General features: G+C 53.0%; 10 protein-coding genes across 10 annotated transcripts; 6 read left to right on the top strand and 4 right to left on the bottom strand.

Moving 5' to 3' along the window:
* Nucleotides 1-1,948: 1,948 nt before the first annotated feature.
* On the top strand, nt 1,949-3,786 carry AMT1 (ammonium transporter Amt1; the record flags this gene model as incomplete). The annotated part of the gene is made up of 6 exons (XM_051471868.1): nt 1,949-2,062; nt 2,134-2,198; nt 2,261-2,515; nt 2,568-3,242; nt 3,297-3,540; nt 3,604-3,786. The coding sequence occupies 6 exons, from the start codon at nt 1,949-1,951 to the stop codon at nt 3,784-3,786; spliced, it is 1,536 nt and encodes a 511-aa protein (XP_051324065.1).
* An 848-nt stretch (nt 3,787-4,634) lies between these two features.
* CKB1 (casein kinase 2 regulatory subunit) lies at nt 4,635-5,744 on the bottom strand (the record flags this gene model as incomplete). The annotated part of the gene is made up of 1 exon (XM_051471867.1): nt 4,635-5,744. The coding sequence occupies one exon, from the start codon at nt 5,742-5,744 to the stop codon at nt 4,635-4,637; it is 1,110 nt and encodes a 369-aa protein (XP_051324064.1).
* A 640-nt stretch (nt 5,745-6,384) lies between these two features.
* J4E85_007635 (uncharacterized protein) lies at nt 6,385-8,702 on the bottom strand (the record flags this gene model as incomplete). The annotated part of the gene is made up of 3 exons (XM_051471866.1): nt 6,385-7,572; nt 7,618-8,516; nt 8,582-8,702. The coding sequence occupies 3 exons, from the start codon at nt 8,700-8,702 to the stop codon at nt 6,385-6,387; spliced, it is 2,208 nt and encodes a 735-aa protein (XP_051324063.1).
* A 275-nt stretch (nt 8,703-8,977) lies between these two features.
* Nucleotides 8,978-14,247, bottom strand: J4E85_007634 (uncharacterized protein; the record flags this gene model as incomplete). The annotated part of the gene is made up of 5 exons (XM_051471865.1): nt 8,978-10,942; nt 10,991-13,441; nt 13,488-13,576; nt 13,629-13,835; nt 14,103-14,247. The coding sequence occupies 5 exons, from the start codon at nt 14,245-14,247 to the stop codon at nt 8,978-8,980; spliced, it is 4,857 nt and encodes a 1,618-aa protein (XP_051324062.1).
* A 424-nt stretch (nt 14,248-14,671) lies between these two features.
* On the top strand, nt 14,672-15,290 carry SPM2 (Ubiquitin-conjugating enzyme spm2; the record flags this gene model as incomplete). The annotated part of the gene is made up of 5 exons (XM_051471864.1): nt 14,672-14,744; nt 14,798-14,877; nt 14,929-15,054; nt 15,103-15,182; nt 15,230-15,290. The coding sequence occupies 5 exons, from the start codon at nt 14,672-14,674 to the stop codon at nt 15,288-15,290; spliced, it is 420 nt and encodes a 139-aa protein (XP_051324061.1).
* Nucleotides 15,291-15,672: 382 nt separating this feature from the next.
* On the top strand, nt 15,673-16,626 carry J4E85_007632 (uncharacterized protein; the record flags this gene model as incomplete). Its single annotated transcript, XM_051471863.1, has 3 exons — nt 15,673-15,721; nt 15,775-15,935; nt 15,985-16,626. The coding sequence occupies 3 exons, from the start codon at nt 15,673-15,675 to the stop codon at nt 16,624-16,626; spliced, it is 852 nt and encodes a 283-aa protein (XP_051324060.1).
* A 92-nt stretch (nt 16,627-16,718) lies between these two features.
* J4E85_007631 (uncharacterized protein) lies at nt 16,719-17,529 on the bottom strand (the record flags this gene model as incomplete). Its single annotated transcript, XM_051471862.1, has 3 exons — nt 16,719-17,281; nt 17,332-17,412; nt 17,463-17,529. 3 exons carry the CDS (start codon nt 17,527-17,529, stop codon nt 16,719-16,721), a joined length of 711 nt encoding a protein of 236 aa, XP_051324059.1.
* A 175-nt stretch (nt 17,530-17,704) lies between these two features.
* On the top strand, nt 17,705-18,859 carry J4E85_007630 (uncharacterized protein; the record flags this gene model as incomplete). The annotated part of the gene is made up of 1 exon (XM_051471861.1): nt 17,705-18,859. One exon carries the CDS (start codon nt 17,705-17,707, stop codon nt 18,857-18,859), a length of 1,155 nt encoding a protein of 384 aa, XP_051324058.1.
* Nucleotides 18,860-19,758: 899 nt separating this feature from the next.
* J4E85_007629 (uncharacterized protein) lies at nt 19,759-23,349 on the top strand (the record flags this gene model as incomplete). Its single annotated transcript, XM_051471860.1, has 4 exons — nt 19,759-19,790; nt 19,842-20,748; nt 20,798-20,913; nt 20,958-23,349. The coding sequence occupies 4 exons, from the start codon at nt 19,759-19,761 to the stop codon at nt 23,347-23,349; spliced, it is 3,447 nt and encodes a 1,148-aa protein (XP_051324057.1).
* A 912-nt stretch (nt 23,350-24,261) lies between these two features.
* J4E85_007628 (uncharacterized protein) lies at nt 24,262-25,660 on the top strand (the record flags this gene model as incomplete). Its single annotated transcript, XM_051471859.1, has 3 exons — nt 24,262-24,432; nt 24,504-24,615; nt 24,666-25,660. 3 exons carry the CDS (start codon nt 24,262-24,264, stop codon nt 25,658-25,660), a joined length of 1,278 nt encoding a protein of 425 aa, XP_051324056.1.
* Nucleotides 25,661-27,083: the final 1,423 nt, after the last annotated feature.

Genomic DNA, 27,083 nt, shown 5'->3' with positions numbered 1-27,083 from the left:
CTCCGTGATAATGCCTAGAGAAGTTCCTCAAATGAAAGCTCAAGAACCTTCCAGACGAGATCAATTGGAAGCCTTGTACCCACATCTCAACAGTCTCAGCTCATTGTCCCTGTCGCTCACGTACCAATAGCCGTGATCTCGGTACTTTGCAGCCATATCGCACCCTACCAACTGCCATATATGAATACTCATTGCCAAATGCACAGATAGGGCAGTGACAGGGTCCATAATTCAGGCTGAGCATCATCGTCGCCTGCACCCAGCCGCGACAGTTATCGGTGAATCTCAGGGATAGCGGCGCATGGCGCAGGTAAAAGCAAGATGGTTCAATGCAGGCAAGACGATTGCGGTAGACGAGGCGAACCATGAATGCAGCAGCATGGTGTGATGCTATTCTAGACTTGGACATAATTATGGTGAGATGACGCCAGGGGTGAGGATCCCCGTTGGACCTGCATGTTGCATCTGATGGATGTTGGAGGCGGCTGCGGAGGGAGTCGCGGGATGTGGGTAGCGTCGCCGGCAGGCCTGGGCGTGGGATTGAGGGAACGGGGGAGATAAGGGATTCCCAGGCCATTTCCGACGGCATCCGGACAGACTGAAGTCTGAAACACTTGGGAATGAACTACTTGTAAACTCTAACAGAGGGATCACACCACAAACCGTAAGCTTAAGACACCAATATCCCTTATCCCGTACTCGGGAACGACATGCTGCATGGAGTCTCTGATCGCCATATCTACGCTAATTGCGCACCTTACCGAAAGGGGACTCGCCCAGCCCCGGAAGATGTCAGGCCAGGGATGGCCTGGACTTGTTTCTAAACTCCAAGCATGAACGCAGCCTATCAGCCGCCCTCACGTTATCACTACCCTTGCATCAACAGCTCTCCCAAGCTCTGAACAATGTTTTCGAATCATTGCGCTGATAGCGAACGAGCTGTGCAGAGGGGGCTCAGTTAACGCATTGCCTGATGTGACCCCAGGAATCGGTAAGTCTGACAAGATGAAGCGAACAAGTGCATCCCATGTCGATCAGGAAAAGAGATACCAAACCGTGGCACAAGATCACCGCGAGCTGCTCCACAGGGTGGTGGAACCAAATGATCGCATCCAGGCCTTGCGGCAATCGATCACACACAGCCCTGAGGTCATCCCACACGTGTGGTTCGACAGCCGCAACAGGCCCAGCGCCTCTCAAGGGCCTCCGTCGTTTCCGCCCCGTCCCAAGTGTGGGCGGCACCCTGCAGTTCTGCATTTTGGCTTAGCGACGCACCCGTAGTCGGACATTGGCTGACAGGGCCTGGCTTGGGGCGGCCATTGCCCATCCCAGTGCCCACCCGTCAACAGCAGCTATCAGACACCCCACCGCCCGTGGCGTTTGTGCATTCGGGAGAGAGGGGGATGTTCATGCCGGTTTGCTGGGAGATTATCAAAGCGGCATCGCCTATTCCACTGCGGACGGAAGCCAACTGAAGCTTGGATGCTCTCTTGTTTCTTACGCATACCCATATAGTCCACCACCGACCCCTCGGTTCCATTGATTGTTGGTCGTGAGCGTGTCCACCACCCAAGCCACTCTCGCCTATAACACATATTTAGCACCGTTTGCACATGCAACTTTTGTTTGCGCGTTCCTCCTCCCAGCGGCGACACCTTTACTTTTTGGCTTGTTCGAGCTACGCAGATACTGGGGCGGACGCCAAGGTTCAACTGCAGTCTTGGAGATCCCTGATCGTGTAGCGATCGTCCAATCCTCACTTTGCTTGCGCACGCGCATCATCCCTTCCCTTCTCTACGAACCCATCTTCTGGAGTTTTATATCGATCCCTCCTACGTCTTTTCGGATTTTCGTCACAAACTGCGCATACAACATACACATACCGCGATACATTACAAGAAGCATTTAAGTCGCAAAGAGCGACGAGGACCCGGGAACACACGACATCATGGATCCAGTATCTTCGGGATTGGACCCCACACTCCCTCTGGAGCCGTTTGGTAATACCACAGATGCCACGGGCGGCGATTCGAGGTTATACAATCTCAATGTGTTCTACAACGTGAGTTATTCTGGCTACGGGAACTTGTTAAGGTTTTGGAGTAACGCGGGGCTAACCTGCCATGTTTCTAGCCCGGCGACATCGCTTGGATGATTACATCAACCGCCCTCGTGCTTCTCATGATACCGGGTGTAGGGTCAGTAAACCACACTTCCCTGCACGTTCATTATAATGTATACGGGTCTAACAGAATTGCAGATTCTTTTACTCCGGATTGGCGCGAAGAAAGTCGGCGCTATCGCTACTATGGCTGTCTGTCATGGCGACCGCGGTCGTTTCTTTTCAATGGTTCTTCTGGGGTTACTCTCTAGCCTTTTCGCACAAGGCTGGCAAGTACATCGGCGCGCTGGATAACTTCGGTTTGATGAATGTGTTGGGTGCGCCTTCGGTGGGAAGCCCGCGGATTCCCGATCTCATGTTCTGTGTCTACCAGGGCATGTTCGCTGCCATCACGTATGTGCACCGCATGTTGAAATGATGGGATCCAAGCTAACTTTATATGCAGTGTTGCACTTGCCGTTGGAGCCGTAGCCGAGCGAGGACGCATGCTGCCTTGCATCATCTACATGTTTGTCTGGACGACGATTATCTACGACCCGATTGCGTGCTGGACCTGGAACCCATCCGGATGGGTCTTCCAGATGGGTGGCTTGGACTTTGCCGGCGGAACTCCCGTTCATATCGCTTCCGGATGTGCTGCCCTCGCCTACTCGTACATGCTCGGAAAGCGAAGCGGTCACGGTACCCAGGAGCTCAACTACCGTCCCCACAACGTCACGCACATCGTCATCGGCACCGTGTTCCTCTGGGTGGGCTGGTTCGGTTTCAACGCTGGTTCCGCGCTGTCCGCTAACCTTCGCGCTGTTATGGCCGCTGTATGCACCAACCTTGCTGCTTGTGTCGGGGGTATCACATGGTGCCTAGTTGACTACCGTCTCGAACGCAAGTGGTCAACTGTTGGCTTCTGCTCTGGTGTTATCGCTGGTCTCGTCTGCATCACTCCTGGTTCCGGATACGTTCCAGCCTGGGCTGCGGTGGTGTTCGGTGTATGCGGTGGTGTCGCTTGCAACTACGCGACTAAGCTCAAGTACTTCCTGCGCTGCGATGACGCCCTCGACATCTTTGCGGTTCACGGCGTTGGTGGTTTCATTGGAAACATCCTTACTGCCTTCTTCGCTGCGTAAGTCATACACGCTGTCAGTCTCGATATATTCCATGACTAACAACCACATAGTGACTACATAGCGCATCTTGATGGATACACCGTCATCGACGGCGGATGGCTCAACCACCACTGGATCCAACTCGGCTACCAACTCGCCGACTCTTTCACCGGCGGCGCCTACTCCTTCCTAGGCACCTGCCTCATTCTCGGCGCCCTCGACTTCATCGGCCGTTTCATCCCCGCCTTCAGACTGCGTGCAACTGAAGAAGAAGAAGCCGCCGGTATCGACGACGTCGAGATTGGCGAGTTCGCTGTAAGTTCATGTCCTAAACAAAATAACATCATCTGAAGAATTGCGAAACTAACGTATACGCAGTACGACTACGTCGAGCTCACCCGCGAAGTCAAGATCCCCGACGACGACATCATCGATGAAGGCATGTCGACGCATTCCCTCGAAGGCCACGGCGCAGGCATGGCCATGACGAGCCACCACGAGAAGAATCAAGACTCTGTTGATTCGGCGAATCAGCTCGCAGAATGGGCTCATCGCGCATAAAGCCTTTGTTGTTGCTTTGCGTTTTCACTTGTTAATCGCTCTATACCAATTTTCTTTCTGTGCACGTCGGTTTGACATGCTGTGTATGTGTATGTATGTATTTAAGGAGGGTATGGATGGATGATGTAAATGATTGGTTTGATCTGGATTGGTGAGGATGGGTAGTCTTAGCTATGACTTGAGGGTAGACGGTAATAGCTCTGCTTGTGTAGATGTTGAATACGCTGTTAATGACTCCGTTCTGCGTATACACCGGTGACCACTGTAATCGCCGTATACACGTGCCCTCAACATGAACAGCGTATAGAATCCCCAATGGCATACCCAACCATTCCAGCAACACCACTTCCACTCACCATAAAATCACTCACAGCACCAACTCCGCACATCAAGAAGCCGAACAGTAAACTCTTAAGATTCTCATTTCGGCATCCAAGCTCATCGACTCACATACCAAGAATCTGCTATAAAACCCCCCACTCCACCACCCTTCACACGTCTCTGAACAATACTTGAACAAGAAAAAGAACTAGCCTCGACGCAAGAGTCCCAAACCCACGATGCTCGTTTCCTTTGTAGTGTGAAAAGCATGAAACTAGTGACGATGAAGAAAGAGAGAAAGAAAGAGGGACGTTCTTTGAGACTAAGCCAAACTCAAGTTGCACATGATGCCCCCCTCTCCATTTTGACTCGCGCCCTTTTTCTCATTTCGCGGGGGGCTGCAAAGGCCATAGTAATGTATGTGTGTGTGTTTCCCCACCGTCTGGGCATCAGCCCTCCTCGTACCATTCACCATGTCTCATCACGGCACGCAGGGGGTCACGATTGACAAAGCGCGGCTCGGACATCTAGCCCGCCGCTGCGCCGACACCGTTTGTGTCCATGGGGCTGCCCCCTCCGGCGTTTGAGCCGTTTGTCGGCCGTCGTCGTGTGCGGATTGCCTTCTTTCTTCGGTCTACTGGTGCGCCCTTGCCGCCTTCTGCTACGTCGACCATGTTGAGGTCGTCGTCGTCGGGCCGGTCTGCGTCTTCGTCGTGCTCCTCCCAGTATCTTCTCGTCTCGTCGAGCTCGGTGACGTCTGTGGGCCGCATCCGTAACCATTTCATCCGCGGCCCTGATCGTGCGCGCTCGCTGACGCGAAAGCCGTAGATGCGCGGTTCGTAGATGCTGCCTGTGCCGAGGCCGGGGGCGAGGTTGTGCGGTGCGACGCCGTTGATCGAGGTGACGTTTGAGGGTGTGGTATTCCGCGACTTGCCGTCGGTGCTTTGCGATTGTAATTGTTGTAGGGCATCGACTGTGTTTGACGCGTTGTTGCGCAGCCCGCCGCCAATGTCGAGGTCGGTAAAGGTCATGAAGAAGAGCGAGGGGAAGGTGGTGCCGAAGAAAGCTCCGTCGACGGTCTGGAAGCGCGAGTTGGGCGGGGTATATACGTCTAGGCAGGAAGGGCAGAACAGCTTGACTGTCTCGTGGCCCGGGCTGTCGTTGAGGCCGACTGGCAGGACTTTGCACGAGTTGCAGTTCACGCGCGGGCAGGTGCCAAAATGCTGGAGCTCGTACTTCTCGGCCATCTGCTGTATGCCTGGTCGCGAGGTGATGTAGCGCTGATGTATGAGGCCGTACAGCAGCTCGGCGGAGCTCTCTATCACACTAAGATCAGAGGCTATGCGGAGATGTCTTCGGTCGCCAGCCCGTCGGTAGCCCGGTGCTCGCTCATCGCCCAGTATCTCGTCTTCCTCATCCTCTTCTTCCTCCTCGTCTTCCTCGTCCTCGTCGTCCTCCGGCTCCACGTCCAATATCATCTCCAGAGCTTCCTTGTACATGGGCACCTGCGATTGCAGGCCCGTCAGGTTGAAATCATCCTCGATGAAGTCTTCTGACACCTCGGCGAAGTACTCGTGACCCAAGAGCCCGCAGAAGGACGCGATCCACGACTCGGTCACCTGCGAAGAGGACGACATGCTGTCTGGGGTGTAAGGGCGTCGGGGCCGCTGTCTAGACGCGGCTCAGGTTATGACGCGCAGCCGCAATGCGTGCGTGGATACGAAGGGCGAGGGGTTCGAAAATGCGAATGTGGGGGTAATGGTTCGCGATCGAGACAGAAGCGAAGGGTGCCGGGGAGGAGAGCACGGTTGAGTGTTAGGGTATATTTCTTTTGTGAAGCTGCACTTGCAGCCTTGTTATCGCATGTGTGTTGGCGTTGGGGTAGCGGACAGGGAAGGGCTCGGCGAAAGACGTAGTCCAGGGTGAGGCCGGTGGGGGAGGGGTCGAGCGAGCGCAGAGCCTGATGGGAGAGCGTTAAAGTTTCTGTGCGCCGAATTTGCCTCTCTATCAGTACGGCCGATCGTCAGGCGTCGCAGGTGTATGTTTGAAGCTGTGTTTTGGCAGGTGAAGATCGCAGGTTGCCCGAGCTTAGCGATTGGGTACCACGTGATCTAGCCAGGCCCTGCGAACTTGCAGGTGCTAGGTATAGGACAGAGGAATCACGAATGTACTGATACCTACAGAATATTATTTCAAGTACGTAGGGAGTATTACAAGAGCGACCTAAGTGTCCATGATATATCAGAAGAATGGTGGCCCAATAGCTTTGCCCGGGCATCAGAACAAGTCCCTCAGTATCCTCGCCAGCTCGTCATTCTCATGTGAGAAACCATTCACAAACTCTCCATTTGAGTTGGACAGCTCACTTCCTGCGCCCCCAAAGCCGTTGAGGTTGAAGATGCCCCCAGCAGCCTCGAACAACGTCGTCAAATCGCTAGCCATTCCATGCGGTGTATCGAGGTTAGGTCCATTACGCCCATTCGAGAATAGGGCAAGATCATCCATCGAGTGACCTGCAAGGCCCGCCATTGCGACAGCAGCGGAAGAGTGCGCATCGTGAGTGTCATCGTTGCGTATGACTAGTCCGAGACGGGGACCAACTTCCTTGATTGTCTTGATCGTTCTCCACAAGCGCTTCGAGACGTATGAGTTTGACGATAAGCCACGGACGAGCTCAAGAGCCATGTAGAACTCGTCGCGAGACTGCTGGCTGAATTCGGCCGGCGCGTGAGCTACAGCTAGGAAGAGTACCGCCAGCGCCGATATCAGGAAGTAGTTGAACATGGTCTGCTGGCTTCTGTAGATGTCCGAAGTTTGGTTGATATATGTCAGTATGCGGATGGTGTCTTTGGCGACCTTGACTACGACGTGCGCAAAGTCAAGGTTCTCCATGATGGTAGTTGCGGTATGTAATACTGGACGGTAAATGAGAATCCGCATCTGGTTGGCTCGCAGGTAGAGCACGACCTGCAGACGATGGATGACCCGTGCAGGAGGGTCAACCTGTCTACCGCTGTCTGGATGAACAAACTTCAGCGTTTCCGGTATGCTACGGTGCCAGTTCAGAACCTGGAAGTCAAGAAAAGAAATATCGTCCTTGTTGATCTTATCCTGGTGTCCTACATCGGCGACAGACTTCCACACTTTCGAACCGATGACAGAGTACTGGATCATGGCATTGAGATACGGCGTGGATTCGTGCGTTGATATATCCGGTTTTGGAACATTAGTGTCAATATCCGCGTCTTGCAGAGCAAAAGGCATGCCAGTGCCGAAGCTCCACCGACGGTCCAGCACGTAGATAGTCCAGAAAGTCCGGATCGCCGCCGCTTGCTCTTCAGGATCAGGGAAGAGAGCCACATAAGTGTCTCGACGATGTAAACCCAACTCCAGACAGTGTCGTGCCGCCAGGCCAATCACTCGCCATGCCATGGCTTCGTCGTCCCGAGTGAAGTGATACATAGCCTAGGTCTGTAAGCAGAGTCCAGTTACACCGAACATACTACTTACTGTCAACACCAGCAGGTTAATTCCATGGAGGCTAACAGGCTCAGACAAGGCCTTGTCAACGATCTTATGCACGTTCTCGAAGAGCCTCTCGCCGAGAGGATCCTTCCCTCCACCTTCAAGAACCAGTGTTATAGCGAGAACGAGCTTCAGCACGCTGATCTGATCGTCCACCATTGCGTCCGACCCAGGAAGAGCGCCTTGCATCAAACCCGACCTGGCCGCTGCTTCCACAAAGGTAAACAGCATCTCGGCATAGCGTTGCAGTCTATCGACTTCCAGGATGGGGTACATGATACCCATCTCCTCGTGCCAAACATGCACCAAGCGGATAGCCTCGTGCTTCGAGATGGACCATATGGGGTCTTTATCCGCGTGTAGGGCGCGCTTCGGCATCATAGCGTTGGGTATGGGAGGCGATGCCCTGGGTGTCGCGTCGCGGGTCAAGATGCCGTCGTCTTCGCCTTCCTCGCCAGCGTTTATGCCCATGGTCTTCAGGCTCGACCTCGCCACCCCTACATTGAATGCGTTCGACGTCGGGCCGTGGAAGCGGGGGTGCTTGCTGAAGGATTTCGATCGCGAGCGGGCGGAGGGAGGAGGCAGCATAGGCGTCTGCTGGTAGTCTGGATTGAAGGGTGTGCCTATTGAGCCGTTGCTCTGTACGTCGACCTGGGCCCGGAGCGCGCTGAGGTTTTGGAAGAGATCGTCGACTTGTTGCTGGAGAGAAGTTATGTGCGTCGACATTTGCTTGAACTCGTCGCTGTCTTTGAACGAGTTGCAGCAGTTGGGAGCATAGGCGCACTCCAGGTTGAGATTCCCGCAGCGCTGACATGGCGTCTCGCCATTGCACTTGATCTTTCTCCTTTTGCACTCATTACACGCGATGCTGATATACCTGTTGCCTGAGACGGGTAGACAGAGTCAGTGTCGGGTCGCATGCCATCTCATGCACGACGGGCTTACTTACGCTTTGCGCGCTGGACGGGCGTGCCATTCTCGTGTTTCCGCTTTGCGCTACTGCCGGATTCGTTTGGCGGACTCATGGTATCGCTCGCATTATTCCTGTCTGCTGGCGATGCGGCGCTCATGGTTAATTCCGCCTGCGCGCGAGTGTTCCGCGACAAGAAGTTAATGTGTGGAGCTGTTGGATGTCTCCGATGTCTGTGCTTTTGCGGGGATGGAAGCCCTGGAGGATCCGCTTAGCCCGAGCCGCTGTACGAAGTACGAGGAAGCTCGTTCTTCTCAGGGTGTGCCTTGAGACATCCTCTAAGAATATGAGATTCACGATATCATTAGGGCATCACATTTAGATGGTAGCATTCAACAGAGGGCGAAATGCTCACTTAATGGCGTAGTCTGCCTCTCACTCATCGTCTAACCCAAACTCCTCCCCAACCAGATCAGTCAGCTTCGCCAGTTGTTCAAACACCTCAGCATCCTGCCTAGCTACCCTCGTCGCTTTGAGAAGCAACGGGTACAATCTATGCAAATGTCTCCTATGTTGTGACCTAACACCCGGAGCATCGGGTATAGCCTGTGGCTCGCTCTCCAACTGTTCCAGTTGCTCTAATACGAAGAGCAGCTCGCGTCTCTGCGACTCTGGCGCAGGCATGCGACCGCGAAGAGGCTGGTCTGCGATATACGTCTTGAGGGGAAGTGCGCATCTCAAGATGAGGTATGGGGCTGCTGCTTTGGCCAGCCAGATACGTTCGCGACTACTGTCGCTCACAGCGACGAGATTGAAGAGCTCGGAAAGACAGACATAGCTCATGTCTGGTCGCCAGGTGTAGTTCAGCTCGGCAGTCTGTCCAAGACGTGTTTTGTAAAGCTCCTCGAGTGGAGAGGTGCTAATGTCGGGTAACTCTCCGGATAGAGGACTGTGTATCAGAGATGTGCTGAAGAGATTGCGCGCATAGCTTTGCCGGAGACTATGTGGGAGAGAAGTCGAGCCCAGTGGTAGGGTAATTAGGCTGCGAAATTGAGCGAAAGATTCGATGTCGAACTGTTCGTCCTTCTCTAGAGAGGCGGGTGCATTAGGCAACGATTGGGCACGCGTGATGCAGTGCGCAATATTGACAAGAGTGGCCCAGATCTCCTGATTGGAGTTGACGTGTGGCAATACCGACTCAAGTATAGCTGTAGATGTTGATGTAGCCTTTTGCCATAAGGTCGGTGCTCGACCCTCTCGTTGCCACACGTACTTCTCTTCAATCGGTTGTGCCAGACTGGTAAAAGCGAACGACAGTGCATCAGTCGTGTAAATCTCTTTCAGCTCAACATGTTTGACGACGATGTCTTGCAGCAGCGTCATTGAGGCTTTTGAGAGTGCGACAAAAGTTGGCCCGCGCTTTTCGGGGAACTTAGTCAAAGAGGTATATGGCAGCGTAACGAACCGGCCCAACATGCGTATCAGATATGGTGGAATGTCGTTGTCTTCTTCCGTTTTGACCATCCTTAAGCATTCCATCACCCGATTCTGAAGAGTGGTCATAGTGTCCAAATCCGAAGAGTAAGCGACTTCGTCCGAGTTGATAACGCAAGCTTCGAGGTTCGCGAGCATCAAAGGCAGATCCTTGTTAAGGAGCCGATCAGAGAGGCGGTAGATCGCTTTGAAAGCCTCTGCATACGCAATGAAAGCGTCTTGGTTGTCCTCTTCGTGTACCTCTTGCCAAGCGTCTGAAGAGGAAAAGTAGCTTCTCCATACCGCTGCAGTCTTGAGAAGAGGGTCGGTACTCCATACCTGAGCAGTTTCGGTGTGGGAGAGAACACCTGTCATTGTGGCGAACACCGAAGCCCCTAGCGCATGCGAGTGGTATTCGAAGTAGCGGTTCAAGAGTTCCAGTAGCTCCGACCATGCATCACCAAGCTGAGACGTATCCAACTTTTCCATGTAGGTAGTGTTGAGAACGGTGAGGGTCTGAAGAACCACCTTTGTAGTCTCATCCCATTCCTTGTGGTCGTCTTTGCGTGAAGTTTGTATCCGAACATCATTCTGGATGTTCAAGTTGGCCTCCACCATACCGAACAGGATTGTACGAAGGCAAAGCAACCAAGCTTCCGATGACAACTGATCAGAACAGTTCTCGAAGATCCTCTGTATAGTTTGGATCGCAGAGTGCCGCACCTCGATGCGTTCATCCGTTGTGATGGATGAGAGATTTAGCAGAACTTGAAGCCACAATGCCGCAGTCTTTCCTTCTCGTGAATGTGTGCTTACGACATCTTCGACGTCGTTCTTGCCACTAGTCTGAGTAACAACCTCCATTAATGAGGAGAGATCGGTCCGTGACTGTAAGTAGTCTGACACATTCCAAAAGAAGGTGATGGCCTATAACAAATTAGATGCTTATCACGCATTTGAAAGAGAATCACTCACGGTAAGAGACATGTTCAAATCCTCTCTTTGGGAGCAGAACCTGCGCAAGAGTTCCAAAAGCGTCGAGAGGCAAGCATCCGGAACAGCAGTCATGAAATCCGAGCAGACGAGATTGGCTGTCGCAAATGCCGATCGAGCAAGAGACCTTGATATGACGTCTGTAGTGGAACTTGTGGCTTGACTGTTTCCAGAGGTTTTGGCGTCTTCTGGATTTCCCTGCGCTGATGGCAGTTTTTGTGTGAACACGCTCATCAAGCTCTCAATGACAGAAGTCCAGCCAGCAACTAAGGACTCGCCGCATTGCTCAATCACGCTCTTGAGTGCTTCTAGAGCTATTTGATGTACCCGTATATCAGTGTCGCTGATCGTGTCTTTGTTGACCCCATCATAATGATGGAGGTCGGTAATCTGCTTTTGCAGTGCAGCAAGTATGCGAGCCTGTATCTCTTCGCGTTGGTCGTCGGACATGGAGAGCTCTGCGATCTCCCTAACTGTCCTTGCTAAGATGTCGGCTGCCAGCAGCCTTGTAGGCGTCGCTTTTCGACTGTCAGTGGAGTAGCGTATAACTTCTCGAATCAGGATGTCCCATCCACTATCAGCGGGATCATATTGCGACAATCTGCTTTCGTTCAATGACGCCAGCTCTCCAATTTTGTTCAACGCAAATGCCGAGTCGCGAGAGTTAGCATCTGTATTGAGACCGATTCCCGATGCGCTACCGAGACGCCGATGTGAAACCTGAGGACGGCTGGAGGTAATCGGTGTTCTTTGTCCGCTCTCTGATGATGATACCCCGTTCAGCAGTGAGCAAAGCGCTTGTAGTACCTCGGAAAAGGACTCATTAGGATAGTCAACTGTACTTTCAAAGAGCCTGCGCGCAGCACTCTGGACGGCTGAGGTCTCTGCCTCTAATTTCTCTGTATTGGTGTCCATGTCCGCACGGCTTCCAGATCCAGATGCGCGACTGCTGTTCTGGCTCGACAACGCCATCACTAGATCGGCTACTTGTAGCGTCTCAAAGACGATAGACCATGCTGACTGTAGCGTTGGTCCTAGTGCAATTGCAAGGTTGAGTAGAGCCCGCAGGCACAGTAAGTTGCGAGGGCCCAGCGTGGGGGCTGTAACATCGTGTGAAGGGCGCCTGTTCTTGTCGGTGGACATTGAGGAAGCTTGGCTCACAAAGCTGTCCACACTGAGCATCCCTCTCGCATTAGAGAAGATCCCAGACTTCTCATTAGTAGGAGACGAAGCGTTGGCTAGCAGCAAGTTCGATGGGACAGCTGCTTTACCCATAGTAGTGAGGAATGCATCTCGTGGCGTTGAGAGTCTGAGCAGTCCGGCAACCTGAGTAAACTTTTGTATGGCTCGGATCAGAGCCCTGTAATAGTCCGTATCAAGCGTAGCATTAAGGAATGTTGAGCAGGTTGCAAGTACTGCAGGCCAGCATTCCGTGACCAAGTTGGTCGAGGTCTGCACGTATGAGTAAGCCGGGTGATCGGTCAGATCCAGAGGATTGACTGGTATAGTCTTTTTGCGGAAAGAATGAGTCCTCGAAAGCTTTCGAGTGTTTCGATCTGGCGATGCGACATCCGTGTCGTCTTCATTCATTTCCTCGGCTTTGGTTTTCTTCCGGCTTCTGCTCTCATGATGTACAGTAAGAGGAAGAACGAATTTTGCGAGACTTTCAGAAATGTTGGTGATACATGTCAACACCAGACTGTAGATGTACGTTTCGGGTAATGCAGGTGGGTCGGTTTTGTCGAGGTGTTCGATGCACGGAGTTTTGAGAGAGCTCCATTGCATACTGATGCCAGAAGGACGAACATGGTTGCTAGTATCGCTCACAGAACCACCAATGACGCCAGCTAATGCGCCCGCTTCAGCGACAGCTTGATCCGATACCTCTTCTTCAAAACCAGCGGCAGCTGTTGACTGCTGACCCAAGCCAATCGCCGATGGCTTTTCAGTCGCAAGGCGCACAAAAGCCGCTAGGTTGTCTCCAAATATGTTCTTCTTTCCGCTTTCTGCATCAAATAGGGCATAGATTGCCAAGAGAAGTCTGGAATCGGCGTAAATGCTGCGGAACACCTCGAGACAAAGAACTCTCTTCCATGCCTGAGAGGCCTCAGGATCGAGCATATGGTTCAAAAGACCGAGCGCAATCTCGCATTCGGAGGGAAGCGTGTCAAGATGATACCGAATGATCAGATGTAGTATCCGAATGATGCGCACAGTCACCGCAAAGGACAAACGATCGGATAGAGAGCGGATGATCAGCGGCATTAACTGGGTTCGCATAATGTAAATCTGTTCCGGATGCGTCGTCATGATTTTGTTGTGGTTCGACAAGATTGCTTCGATCAGCTCCAGCGTCGAGGCTGGCGGCAGCGAAGCAAATCGCATGAAGACTGGCTTCTCTCCAACGATGAGTGCGATGAGATCGGTAAACATCTAGACTTTGTCAATAAAGTTATTGGTATTCAGGGAAATGACGGACCTTGTAGGCATCGTTCGCTGCTGGTCTGACTGAGACTTGGCCATCATCGCCTTTTACCTCGGTCACTGTGGGGATCTCTAAGGCTTTCTCTTTGCATTTGGTCAGCCTATAACACGTATGTTCCTTGACTCAGCATCATACCATCTTCGGACGCAACTCTGTCGAATACGACAATCACCAACTGTTGCAATGTGGCTGCAGCCGTGTTGCTGACAGCAAAGTTCTTCGCATTCTGGAGACTTGAACATATTTGCAGAACAGCGGATAATGACTCGCTGCGTATTTCCGCGGGATAGTTCTGAAGCAGTGAAGGTAGCGCCTGCAGTATCTTCAGCTGGATATCATGGCCTGGGAGCATTAGCTACGTCTAAAGCATCCTGCTCGGTCTTTTTACTTGATGGTACAGATTGCTTGAACGCTTCAAGCACTTCTGTTAGCCGTTCCCGTGGCAATGCTCGCGAAACACTGAGTCTTTGGAGACATGAAATTCCAGTAGATGCAAATTTGGCATTTTGAGTTCCGCAGGCAATCAAGAAGGGCGAGATGAAATGTGGTCGTCGGGAGAGATCTTGATTCCGTCAACACGTGCAGATCAAGTGACAGTAGGCATCTCACCAGCCGAGAGTTGGGCCTCTGAAGTATTGGAAAGCGACTTCAACTCCTTCAAGGCCGTCTCTGCAGCATTGCGTAGCTCGGTATTCTTGCGTTTTGCATCCTGTATGAGGTTGCCTAGTTCAGCCGCCAAGATTTGAGCTGTCATTCTTTTGGTACGAGCCGAAGCATCTGGACGGTGCTTTCAGGCAAAGGAGTGACTTGAGAGTTGGGTATCGGTTGTTGTTCTGTCGAATCGCTAAAGGCAACGTTGTCGCGTCTGGGGCGGCGGGCCAAGCGATTCACGCGTGCCAGGTGAGACCCTGGTCCACGGGTGCCTCGTCATAGCCATCGACGCTAGCGGGCCCGACAGGCATGTTTAGACAAACATCTATCCTGCTGCCACCCAGAACTTTACAATTGCGCTTGAGTCGAGTATACTGCCAGCAACTTGCATTCTAGCTACGTTAGCTACAAAGCTCAATCCAAACTCTCCACAACCGTCTACAGCTGCCAATATCGCATAGCGGGGTCCATCCCACTTCCTCACGCGCCACACTTCTGTTCAGCCTTCACACACAACTACCGCTACTATGGGCGCTAAAGTTCCGCGCAACTTCCGCCTGCTGGAAGAGCTCGAGAAGGGCGAGAAGGGTCTCGGTGCCGGTATGGTAGATCTGTGGTATAGCCGTGGGTAACCGGGTACTGAGAGTTTACAGAGGCCTGTTCATACGGTCTTGACAATGGCGACGACCTGCTGATGTCCGACTGGAACGGTACCATTCTCGGCCCACCACACGTATGTGCTCCTTTTTTCCGCGTCACAATCTGCATACTGACCCCGTCGCAGAGCGTCCACGAGAACCGCATTTACAGCGTATCGATCCACTGCGGCCCTGACTACCCCGACACTCCTCCGGAGATCAAGTTCACAACCAAGATCAACCTACCCTGCGTCAACCCTCAGAACGGAAAGGTGCGATAGTCGGAGGCGTAGATGCTGGGCGCATACTGACAATATCAGGTCGATGGGTCGAAGCTGCCATGTCTGGCTCAATGGAAGCGCGATTTCACCATGGAGACGATACTGATAGAGCTCCGAAGGTTAGCACACTCATGGAATTACAAGGCACAGCGCTAATCGGTTCCAGGTATATGGCGCTGCCTCAGAACAAGAAGCTTCCACAGCCACCTGAAGGCGCGATGTTCTAGAAGAACGCGCACAGCCTGCTCCAGAAAAGAACCAAGGATCAGGCATGATATGGGCATAAGATATGATGCACGAAGGAAATGAATGCGCATGGAACGGAGTTATGGTCTGCTAGCGTAGCCATACAGCCTGACAAGAGATCAGGATTATCAACAACTTATATTACTTCATTTTGCTCCTGTCTCGTTCTTTGCGGAGTCTCTGAGGAAGCTCTTACAGCAGAATATTGAAGTCAGTTACCAGCCTGGCGAATATCGAGTACCTGTATACGCGCAATGCTGTACTTTGGAAAGAGGTGGTGCGCACGTGATATCTAACATCCCAGCCCAAATCCTTCGCGTTGCGGCGCAGGCCTCGGACCTCCACCACCGAGCCATCTCATGCATGCCCCGATTCCTCCAGCCTAAACGGTCGACACAACACCGCGTAGCAGGTTAGACAACGAGCCTTTTGGTAGCTACCAATAAACTCTAACATCGTTTCTAGCAATCGCTCTTTATCGAGCTTTGCTGTCGCGATGTTCCTCCGCTCCGCTCCCAGATGATGACCGAGTCTCTTTGTTCAACGCCATTCGCAACAAGTTCCGGCGGAACAGGAAGATACAGAGCCCTTATCAATTGGGTCTGAGCTTCAAAGCTGGTTATGAGGTAGGTCTATGTTACTGCAGCTTTGATTTCATCAACTGACAATGTATAGACACTCGACCATCTCGATGCCTCCGCTACTGGCAATACAGCCAGCGCAAGCACTCTGACGCAACTGATATCCCAATTGCCCCGCGGTCTAACACGCGCCCCTCCCTTAAGACGGTACGAAAAGACGACGCTACCAGATCCTCCCAAAGAACGGCTTGCGTGCCTTCCACCTGAGAGAGCCGTCCTCAACGTGCGACCCTACGCAAAAACCTCTGGACCCCGCCGCGTCCCTATCCTCGCCTCCGCAAACGGCGTACCCTTCCTGCGCCTCACGAAGCCGCAACCTCCAGCACTTAGTCGCGTCATCCAACAGCGACTACGGCGCAAGAACGAGCTCTTCGACACAAGGGTCCTCCTGGAAAACTGGTGGCTGCCCATATGCCAGCAGGAGGACGTGTGGGACGTACTCATAACCGCGCAATCGAGGGAGCGCGAAGATAGTGTGAAATGGCAAACTGCGGTTCGTGATTCATTGAGGGCGAACCAGGAAGCACACCAGGCGGACATCATGAAGGATAGAATGATGACGAAGAAGATGCAGAGGATCGTAGATATGGAGACTGAGCTTGCGCTCAAGGAGGGACAGACGATTGTGAGGGGAAGGAAGAGGCATCCTTTGCGCGTCGTCAAGCCGGAATCATGAGCACAATATACTGTCTTATGGTTCGTTCTATCTGCGCTTTGCAAGATGGGTATATGTTCGACCTGACATGCCATGCCAATGCACTGTAGTCACTATGAAGCCGCCTCAATCTTCAACTTCCCTACATCCACCCCGTCTACACCATCATCATCGTCGTCATCATCATCCACCTTGCCGACCAAGCCCCGCTGCCACAGCTCCTTACCCGTCAACTTCTTCTCTTCCTTGACAATCCTCTTCTTCTTGTCCTCCAGCTCCTTCTCCTCTTCCTTCCGCCTCTTCTCATCCTCCATCTCCTTCCTAAACCTTTCTCGCCATGCGAGGAACGTCTCTCGTGTGACCGCCTCACCCTGGAACTTCTTGTTCTCTTCCTCCTCGGCTTTGGCCTTGGCGATATCGACGAGGGCTTGCTTCGCGTTTTGGCGCTCCGTTATGAGCAGCTCGGCGCTGTCTTTGAGGACGGTTACGAGGGTGAAGACCATGGCCATGCCGAGGTTCTCTTCTATCGTCTCCGTGAGCGAGTCTAGCAGGCGTTGCTTGTCTTCCTGTATGTCGAGGTATTGGTGTCGTGGCGCGTTGGGCGGTTGTGTTACGTCGAGTCGGGGGGCTTCGTCGGGGTAGTTGGGCGGGTAGGAGACATTGAGGATGATGACAGCTGGTGGGCGTGAGTTGAGGTCTTTATGTAGATGTGATGCAGTCGCATACGTTGCTCTTCTTCAGTCTCAACGTCTTCGTGGCGGCCATCGTCGAGCGTTATTGCGATTCGGAACTCTGTCTCGGAAACATCTGCGGAGTGTCAGTATATCGTAGGAACATGCTGCGCAAGGTAGCGCTACCTGTGATCTCGTCGGGGAAGATAGACTCGAGCACCTCGCGCTCTTCTTTCTGATCTTCGATACCCATTGCGGAGAGTAGTATGGAAATTAGTAGAGTGATGGCATCTGCAAGTGACGCTGAGGCTGCTCTGGCGGGGCGCGCCTTCCCCACGTTAGCTCCGTCCGACCGCCGATCTCTAGAATTTTTTGGGAATCTTGGACCGCTACATCATACATCCACAACGCCACACACATCTCACATCATGGCGAAAACGAAACCTACCGATCGCAAGGCGAAGAAGAGCGCAAAGAGCGGCGCAGTAAAAGAATCGAAGAAACCGAAGGCGTCACCAGAAGAACTTTTGATTCAAGCCGCTACCTTCCTACAAACGTCACAACCCGAAGAAGCGCTGGTCGCCGCACGAAGAGCCCTCAACCTACTCCAACCCGGTACATCAAAACCCTCGGCTGCAGCGCTACCTGCACTGAACCTTCTCGGCGAGATCAACGTCGAACTGGGCGACCCAGACTCTGCGCGCGAAGCCTTTCAAGCAGCGATTGTAATCGATCCAGAAGGCGCGAACGATGGCGCTGAGAAGTTCCTATGGCTCGCACAGTTAAACGAGGAGGGAGGCGCCGAGAGTGTGCGGTGGTTCGAGAAAGGCATTGAAGTGCTGAAGAGGGAGATCAGTGAGCTGGAAGGCAAACGGGTTAAGAAGGACGAAGTAGAGGAGCTGCTAGAGGAGAAGAGGCAAAAGATAGCGAACTCGCTCTGTGGTATTGCTGAAGTCTACATGACGGATCTGTCCTGGGAAGAAGACGCCGAGGCGCGATGCAATGCTGCCGTCACCGAAGCACTACTTTTCGCACCCGAAAACCCAGAACCACTACAGACACTCGCATCGATACGCATCTCGCAACTCAAGCCCGACGAAGCCAAATCCGCACTGACACGGAGTATGGATCTATGGAAAGATCTCGACCCAGACAATCCCAAGGTCCCAGACTATTCGACTCGCATCAGTCTTTCTCGCCTGCTCATGGAAGCTGAGATGGAAGACGAGGCTATCGAAGTGTTGGAGCGGTTAGTGGGCGAGAACGACGGCAGTGTCGATGCTTGGTATCTGGGCGGTTGGTGCCTGCACTTGCTCGCGGGAAAGCAAAAGACCGAAGGAGAGGAAAAGGTTGCAACATCACTACTGCGTGCCAGTCGCGATTGGCTGGAGAACTGCCTCAAGCTCTACAACATGCTGGAGTGGGAGGACGAGCGGCTGAAGGAGCACGCTGATGAGATATTGAAGGAGCTCAACGACGTACTGGGTCCCTCTACCGGCGAGGAAGATGAGGACTGGGAAGACGCCGACGAGGAGATGGACGATGATGACGATGACGACAATGAGAAGATGGACGGCACGTGAATGTGAAAGTAGAACTTTACAGGCCGGCTTGGCCGTGTTGAGGCCGCCGATGGTCAGCGATACGCGGCTCCGCTGTGAATGGGACCGAAATTGGGGACATTGGGCAGCATGGGCAGCGGTGTTGGGATGTTACGATCGACGTAGTACAGGCTGAGCGTGCTGGGACATATCGGCGCACTATAGTACAGCTGGATGTAGTGTAGATTTATTTGATACCCAGGGTGCGTGGACGGATAGCAGACGCGCGACCTGAGGCAGGCAGTTGGCAGCACCAGCGTGGGACGGGGCCCCTGCATGTGGGATGCCGCCGCGAACCTATGTAGGATGGGCACTAGGATGCTGTCAGCGGTGCCGTGACAGCTCCTGAATAGACGAAGCCACACGCCAATCATTCCCCGCTTTGCGAGCTACTGAGGTCGCGTCCCGCTTCGAGGTGCGAACGCGAAGCAGAGCGCATCGGCGACGTGAAGAGCGCGTGTGTGTAGGACGAGCCGTAGCAGCAGGCCGCATGCGGAGCGAGTGCGCCAGTCGGTTGCAGGGCAGGCAGCCCATTGGCGCGCTGCGCTGAGGGTGTAACACCAAGGTGCGGTGGATGGGATGAGACATGGCCTGCGCTTGGCAGCTCTGTCGACGTCGCCGGCGCCGCCAACGCCACGAATAATCAATCATGCTCGTCGAGACCAAGACCGCCCTGGGGAGTTGCCGCAAAGTCAAAGTGACGCTGCGCCATCGCCCTCGCCCGCCGACGTGGTGCCTTTAGATCCCAACCCACAAAAGTCAACGCGCCCTCGCCGGCCGTCCCTCGCGCCTGCTCCGACAGATGCTCAGCAAGCCCCACACCCGTACACATCGCATTCGACGGAGAGTGCGTCGCAAACCCTCGGCCGCCCGGGCATGCCATGATCTGGTATCTTCTCTATCCGCTGCGTGGGTGAGTCGCTGCTGCCCCAACCCACGCGTCCGCCTCTAAACGCTGCTCTAGTACCACTGAACCACCACGGCTCGACACCTCGCACCCCATCCGCCGCGCGTTCCAGGCCCACGGCACTGCCACGGCCCGGCATTGGCTGCTCTCCATTGTCCTGACCATCACCGTCTCCGTCCTGCTCTGCTACCAGGCCGTCTTCCAGGCCGACAGCTCCGCCGCCGCTGCCCTCCGCAACCTGCCCAAGCATGTCTGGACATCGACCACCGAGGTCGAGGGCGAGCGCCCCGCCGATGTCGTCGTGCGCCAGGTCTGGGTCCACGGCGACTACATGAATGCAATTGCCCTGCCGGTGCTGCGCGAAGCGATGCATGTCCAGGAAGTGCTCATCAACGGCGGTTTTGACACGCGAGAGAGCGCTGCGTACGACGACCAGCACATGCTTCAGCGCGATGCCCCGGGCTGCCTCGTGGCACCCGCCGGAGAGGAGTGGGGCTGGCACTCCCCGTTGATGTACTGGGACTGCTCGCTGAGCGCGCTGGAGAAAGACGACAACCTCCTCGATACCATCAACGCCCATAATCGCATCCGCTCGGCACTCAATGTCACCCTGCGCCCGAGCACCGTCTTTGCCGGCAAGTCCTTCTCGGCCACCAAACTTCGCGCCGCGGATGCGTTGGTCATCACGCTGTTCGACCAGACCAACTCGAGCTTGGGAGATACGTGGGACTCACGGTCGCGCCTTCTGGCTGATAAGCTGGACCCAGACTGGACCATTTTCCCGCCCGACGGCCAGGTCGGGCGAAGTCGACTGTACGAGTTCCGGTTCAAGCCGATGACTTTGAACGACGACTTGTTCTTAGCAGCGTCCTACCTAGTGACCGCAGTCTATGTCATATGGAGGATGATGCAGCTGCGAGCAGTCAAGAGTTGGTTTGGTCTGCTTGTCACCATATGTGCCAAGGTAGGCTTACTCCCACATGCTACTACTTCTACTGCTAATCCCCGTGCAGATGTCTATATGCGTTATCGCCAGTTTCACACTCTGTACCTATCTTGGAATTGATTTAGCGCGAATACCCCGCCCATGGTTTCCTGGAGTTGTCTTTTGTTTTGGATTGGGAAATATGTGCGTATACTGTTGCTTCTCCCCAACCTGGCTGACACAACTAGATTTCGTTTGATTAATGTCGTCCTCGAGACACCCCCGGAGATGCCCCCTCACCAGCGGATCGGAAATGCGCTCGGTGAAGTCGGACATCTATCTCTTGCCATTGCCTTCCAAAATCTGGCCCTTTTGTACTTTTGTTCCCGGCTCGTTTCACCCTGGGTAGCCGACTTTTGCGTCTTCGCTGCCGTCACCCTCGTATTCGACCTTGTTTTCCACTTGACCTTCTTTGTTGCTGTTCTCAGCGTCGACGTGCAAAGAATGGAACTTTCAGACTCACTGGACCGCGCCGATCTTCATCAAAACAACAACAAGAAAGGAACGGAGCGGCAGACTTGGCTTGGAGCGTTGTTAGAAGGTACCCTGCCACTCAGCACGCGCTTTGCTGGCACAGTCGCGATCTGTTCCATTATTCTCGCTATTAACTGGCACTTTTTCGACAACGACGGCAAGCAATTATCCATCGATACGCTTCGTCGAAACCTCACAATGAGGAGACGGAGACGCACCCCTGACAGCACATGGAGCCCACCACCAATCAATCAGGCTAGGACACCCGCTGATTGGCTTAGGATTCAAGATCACAATACTGCCCGGGAACTATTTGGATTCATCAAGCCGGGTGCTTCAAGCTTCATAGCCCGTATTTACGACCCCATCCTCGTGGTTGCGAAAGGGGCTTACGGGCGCGACCGACCTCAGCCGCCGCTGTCTTTCACCGATGGAGTCCGCCGCTTTGCGCAAGCACATGCGTTTCCGGTAGCCTTGCTCGTCGTTACGTTTATCGCGACTGTAACATTATTTATGAACTATCTTCTCTGGACTGGACTTCCGAAAACTTCTGAAGACACAGAAGATGACGAAGTCACATTGTCTATCAAGACATTGCCGACGCCGCAGAACCTTGACGTTGTGCAATTGGCTTCTTGCTCGAGAGGCCATCTTGCAAGCATATCTCTTGACCGGAGCACTGCACTGTGGCTACATGGCCGCGGAGGGTATCTGCACACAACGCTGCAGACAGCAACGATGAAGCCAAAGCTCTGGCCCATATATGCTACGGCTATGGACGATGGTGGTAACATCCTTGCGATCTGTGCAGACACTGGTCAGATCGGCTTATGGGATATCCCAGCATCACGATTCCTTTTGTTTCCCAAGATCGACATTCGTGGACAGGCGCCCGTTCTCTTTACCTTTGCCTACCTTAAGACACGTTTAGATGTCGAAAAGCTCTACCTCATCATCATCACACCAGACGGACACCTGACCAGGCTCGAAGCACGCACAGGCATCCACTACACCAGGCGCATATCAAGCAGTCCCATCGTCTGCACCACAACCTACACCTCACTCAAGGGCGACACCAGCGTTGTGTTCGTAACGAAGCCTGGCGAAGTCCACATCCTGCCGCTTATGGAGGAGGGCAATACGATGTCCGAGGTAGTCGCCGGTCTCGACCCCGGGCCACCTCCAGGCAGCAACCCTGCGAAGATCCGATGTATAGAGGCTGTTCCTAGTCTGGGTCTCATCTTTGCACTCCGCGACGAGGAGGCTGAGATATTTGACTTCACGAGCCGAGCGCTCGTACACTCTTTCAAGATCGGCCACGTCAAGCCGCACTCCTTCAGAGTCTTGTATCCCATGCGACGGACATGTCAATGTGGAGCTCCAACAGTGAATTCGCTTGCTGTCGCATACACAGAGCAAGAAACAGACCACATGATCATGCAAAGTTCCTCTCTTGACGACAACACGTCGTCACAAATATGTCTCGGAAAACCGCTGGACAGGGAGAAACACGGATGCCGGGGGCTAGACCATGCAAAGGAGGCCGTACATTACGTCGAGCCTGTCGGAGTGTGGGAGGCGACGGATGCGCTCAGTGTCGTGGGGATCAGAAGGTGTATACAGTCACCCACGCCATCGTCCACGACTTCAGGCACTGATGAATCTAGCCAAGGCGTAGATCCAGTGGCGCTCACGTCGGCTCTCAAGCAGCGAGCTCAAAATCAAGGCAGTCCGAAGGCTACCAATTCCTTAGGGGGAGTATTTGCCAAGGGCAGTCGAAAAGGCTTCGTTGGCGACACGGACACATGGGAGGCCTGGACACTCTCAAGCACAGGCGAGTTTCGCTCACGACCACTCGTTCCGGATAACCTGGACGGCACCACAGAGGTCCCTTATGAAGATGAGCTTTTCGTAACAGCTCCTGGGCCAATGACTAGACTAGGGAAGCGTAGCGTGGTCGTCGGCTTTGGCAACACTGTGAAGGTCATCACATTGGGCAAGGAGTCGTTCGATGGCTTGACAAACCTCCAGAGTAATGCCATGGACATTGGCCTTGGGTCGTACAAGTGGAGGGCCCGCAGAGGCACTGGTAGGAAAGTACAGTGAGGATTTGCATATTCGGCGCAACGGTACAGGTGGGCTCGGGCTCTGGGTGGTGGGTGTGATCTACGTGCAACTTCAGCTCTGGTGTTAGACTACGGATATACCCTATGCGCAGTAAGCGCGGCGTTTTCAGTGAGGCTCTTTCGGCCTTGGCCTCAGTGGGGAGATTAGCAATGTACTATATGATTGTTCGCAGCGACTGGAGGCTTCACTTGAGCGTCATGGAGCCAACGTGTACATCAACCTGTGGCAATGCTCCATCAAGCAGGTGGTTTGCCGACACCCAATCGGCGGCATGAAGCGCACCTATAGCTTGAATAGCGAGAGTCGAAGCCCCGCAGCGACGTCGATGTGCATAGACAACCACAAGTCGCACATACCGAGCCGGCTATCCGCCTAGGCAGACGGCAGTGGTGAGCAGGCTGCATCGCCGTGTGTAACATCGAGGGACAGGATCAAGCTTGGGTTGGACCGCGCGTTGGGTGCATTGCATTGATGGATACAGGCCGAGGGACGTCATGTGGCGTGTGGCTGAGGCGAGCAGTCGTGCAAGGGCAGGGTCCTCAGACGGTGTGGTTTTGCGGGGCTAGAACAGGGGAAGAGCCCTTGAGAAAAGGGCCCACGCGACCCCCGTGGGTAGGCGATCGAATCGCGGCACATGCTCAGTCCAACCCTCCCTCCATACAAGACATCCCGACCGCCCAGAGCCGCACGTATCTTCCTTTTTCTTTTGCGCGCAGCCATTGCTATCCCCAATTGGTACGTCATGACCCCCTCCGACTGGGTGTGTGGTTGTTCAGAATTTACCCTTTCACATGCGCGGAACCCACCATCCATGTCCTCTCGACTCTCCCACCGCCCAGCCAACACCACACTGCACCATAAGACTAACCATGGCGTAGTTCAAGCATCATTATGAGTAAAGCACAATCACCGTACGACTCACTCCGGAACATACCGCAGTACTACGACAACTCGGACTCGGAGAAGTCGGCCCTCAACCTCATACTTGCGCTGCGGCCAGAATGGGAGGAAACCAAGGACACAATTGAGTTTGTGCGGTTCACCGATGGCATCACGAACACGGTATGCATATGCTCGCAGCCATGCACTGGCAACGGCCCCCTTTCTACACGCACGGCTAAGACGACGGATAGCTTCTGAAAGCGGTGAACAACCTGCCCGGCCTCTCCAAGACCGAGGTCGACGACGACGCGATTCTGCTGCGAGCATACGGAAAGGGAACAGACGTCCTCATAGACCGCGAGAGTACGTGACCATGCACCGCCGCCACGACCGAGACTAAACAAGAAAACTAGAGGAAACCCGCTCCCACTCGCTGCTCGCACGCCACAATCTCGCACCCTCTCTGTACGCGCGGTTTGAAAATGGTCTCCTATACAAGTACATTCCAGGCGACGTATGCACGCCTGAAGATTTGCGACGGCCAGACGTATGGCGAGGAGTAGCACAGAGGCTGGGAGAATGGCATGCCACATTACCTATATCGAGCATTAGCAGCACATGTCCCGCGCCCGCACAACTCACATCTCACAACAACAAGCGTGCGTCTCTAGCCGCCATGGCGACCCTCACGCCAGGCAAGCCCATCCCGAATGTGTGGACAACAATGCAGAAATGGATCCTCGCGCTGCCGACCGACACAACGGCGCAGGCCGAGCGGCGCGACGAGCTCATGCAGGAACTCGAAAGCTTAGTAGCGTTATTGGGTGACACGCCCGGTGTAGGCGGCTCGAATCCGTTTGTCTTCGCCCATTGCGACCTCCTCTCCGGCAACGTGATTCTCGAGCCTACGCCGTCCTCTGCCTCTGCCTCGCGCCGATCTAGTGCGTCGAGCGGGTCCGACTCGCCCGACACTGCAGCTGCATGCGTGTCGTTTATCGACTACGAATACGCGACTCCTGCTCCTGCTTCCTTTGACATTGCAAACCACTTCGCCGAATGGGGCGGTTTCGACTGCGATTACAACGCCATGCCCACACGCACCACTCGCCGCGCTTTTCTCCGCGAATACCTCCGCAGCTTCAACGCGCACCAGAATAAAAGTTACAAGGAGGAGGAGCTCGAGATGCTGTTTGAGCAGGTCGATCGCTTCCGTGGCGTTCCAGGGTTTTATTGGGGCATCTGGGCGTTGATCCAAGCGCAGATTTCGCTCATCGAGTTCGACTATGCGAGTTACGCTGAGATACGGTTGGGCGAATACTTTGCATGGAAGAAGACGCTTGATGGGGGTGCGGAAACGGAGAACGAGCGTATGGTGCTGCGGGAGAAGGTTTGGGCGTCAGAAGAGTAGGAGATGGTATGACGTTCCCGGCATGGGCATGCCTAGGAGTTTGGAAGAGTGGAGAAAGCTGGTTCGGCTGAACATTCAACATGCGATTTTCCTTATTGTTACATAGGGGCGGGCGCCTTTTTTTCTTGTTCGCTATCAGCTAGAGCACTCACCTTGTTCGCCGTTTTCTTAAGACACGCTTAGTACGTTTAATACCAACTTAGAGCACGTTCGTTATGGGACTGTTACCAACTCGAGATTCTGGAGCCTACGTCAACGTTAGGTCGCCCACTTTGCAATGTTAGTGGGTAGTGGTGGTGGTCAGTGGGTAGTGGTGGTGGTCAGTGGAGGAGTCCGTGATGTTATCGGGTAGGAGCGGAGTACATAAACCCGATATAGAGGTAGAGAAACATGACAGAATAGAGGAAGGTGTTCCATCATTACATCTTTGTGATTATGCTTAAACTAGCATCGGCTATGCTCCATATAGACTACTATAGTGTGTGGGTGAGCACGATCTTAGATACCACTCTACCATTGAAAGTCAGTCGCATACAAAGACTTGAATGCTTCATCACATACATCACCCCACTTCTATTCTTCTACATACAACCATTGGATTGAAAGGAGTTCCTCGGTCGCCTATAATAGCTGTCCGTCGCCGCACTCACTATATAAGCACCGGGGATGCCTATTCCTTCACATACGACTATAGAATCATAAAAATTAGGCTTCCTGTCCGCTTAGCTATATATAAGTATAATACTAGCGCATTAGTACTTAGGTAGGTAAGCTACCTACTATTTTTAAAGCTACTATTTAAAATAGTAGGTAGTAAGACTATATAGTTTCTCTAGTAGCTAGAAGTAGGCGCTAGATCTAAAGTCTATATAGTAAGGTTAAGATAGAGATAGTAAATAGTAATATAGCTAAGTAGTAGTAGCACTTCTTCTTAGCTCTAAGCGTATATTAGTTATAATACTATTAAAGAGCGTAGCTATAGCCTTACGCCTATAAGATATAGCTAGCTTCTTAGATATAATATTAGAAGTAAAAGAAAGTAAATAATAAGAAGTACTAGAAGAGCTTAATAACTTTTAGCGTAACTATAATAGTGTCTACTATAATAGGTTACTTTATAAGTGTTAGAAACCTATATTCTAAATAGTTAGACAACGTTATATAACCTAACCTAGCGCAAGTATAAGTAGATCTAGAGAATTATTACCTAGAAGGTAATAATTTATCTATTCTTACTAGATAATATACTATTACTCTACTATCTCTTATATTCTATATTAATTAGTAGTTACTTATTTAATATTTAAATTATTTACTTTATAATACGCTTATATTATATAATATTTACTTATAATACTTATAGTAATAGTTATACGCTAATAAATATTAATAATAATATAAGACTATCTAATGTAGTAGTATT

This window comes from Alternaria conjuncta, assembly GCF_024043145.1.
Source record: "Alternaria conjuncta strain BMP 0040 chromosome Unknown scaffold_11, whole genome shotgun sequence".
Lineage (NCBI taxonomy): Eukaryota > Fungi > Ascomycota > Dothideomycetes > Pleosporales > Pleosporaceae > Alternaria > Alternaria conjuncta.
Note: the sequence above shows the minus strand (reverse complement) of the source record. Positions and strands in the feature narration are given on the sequence as shown.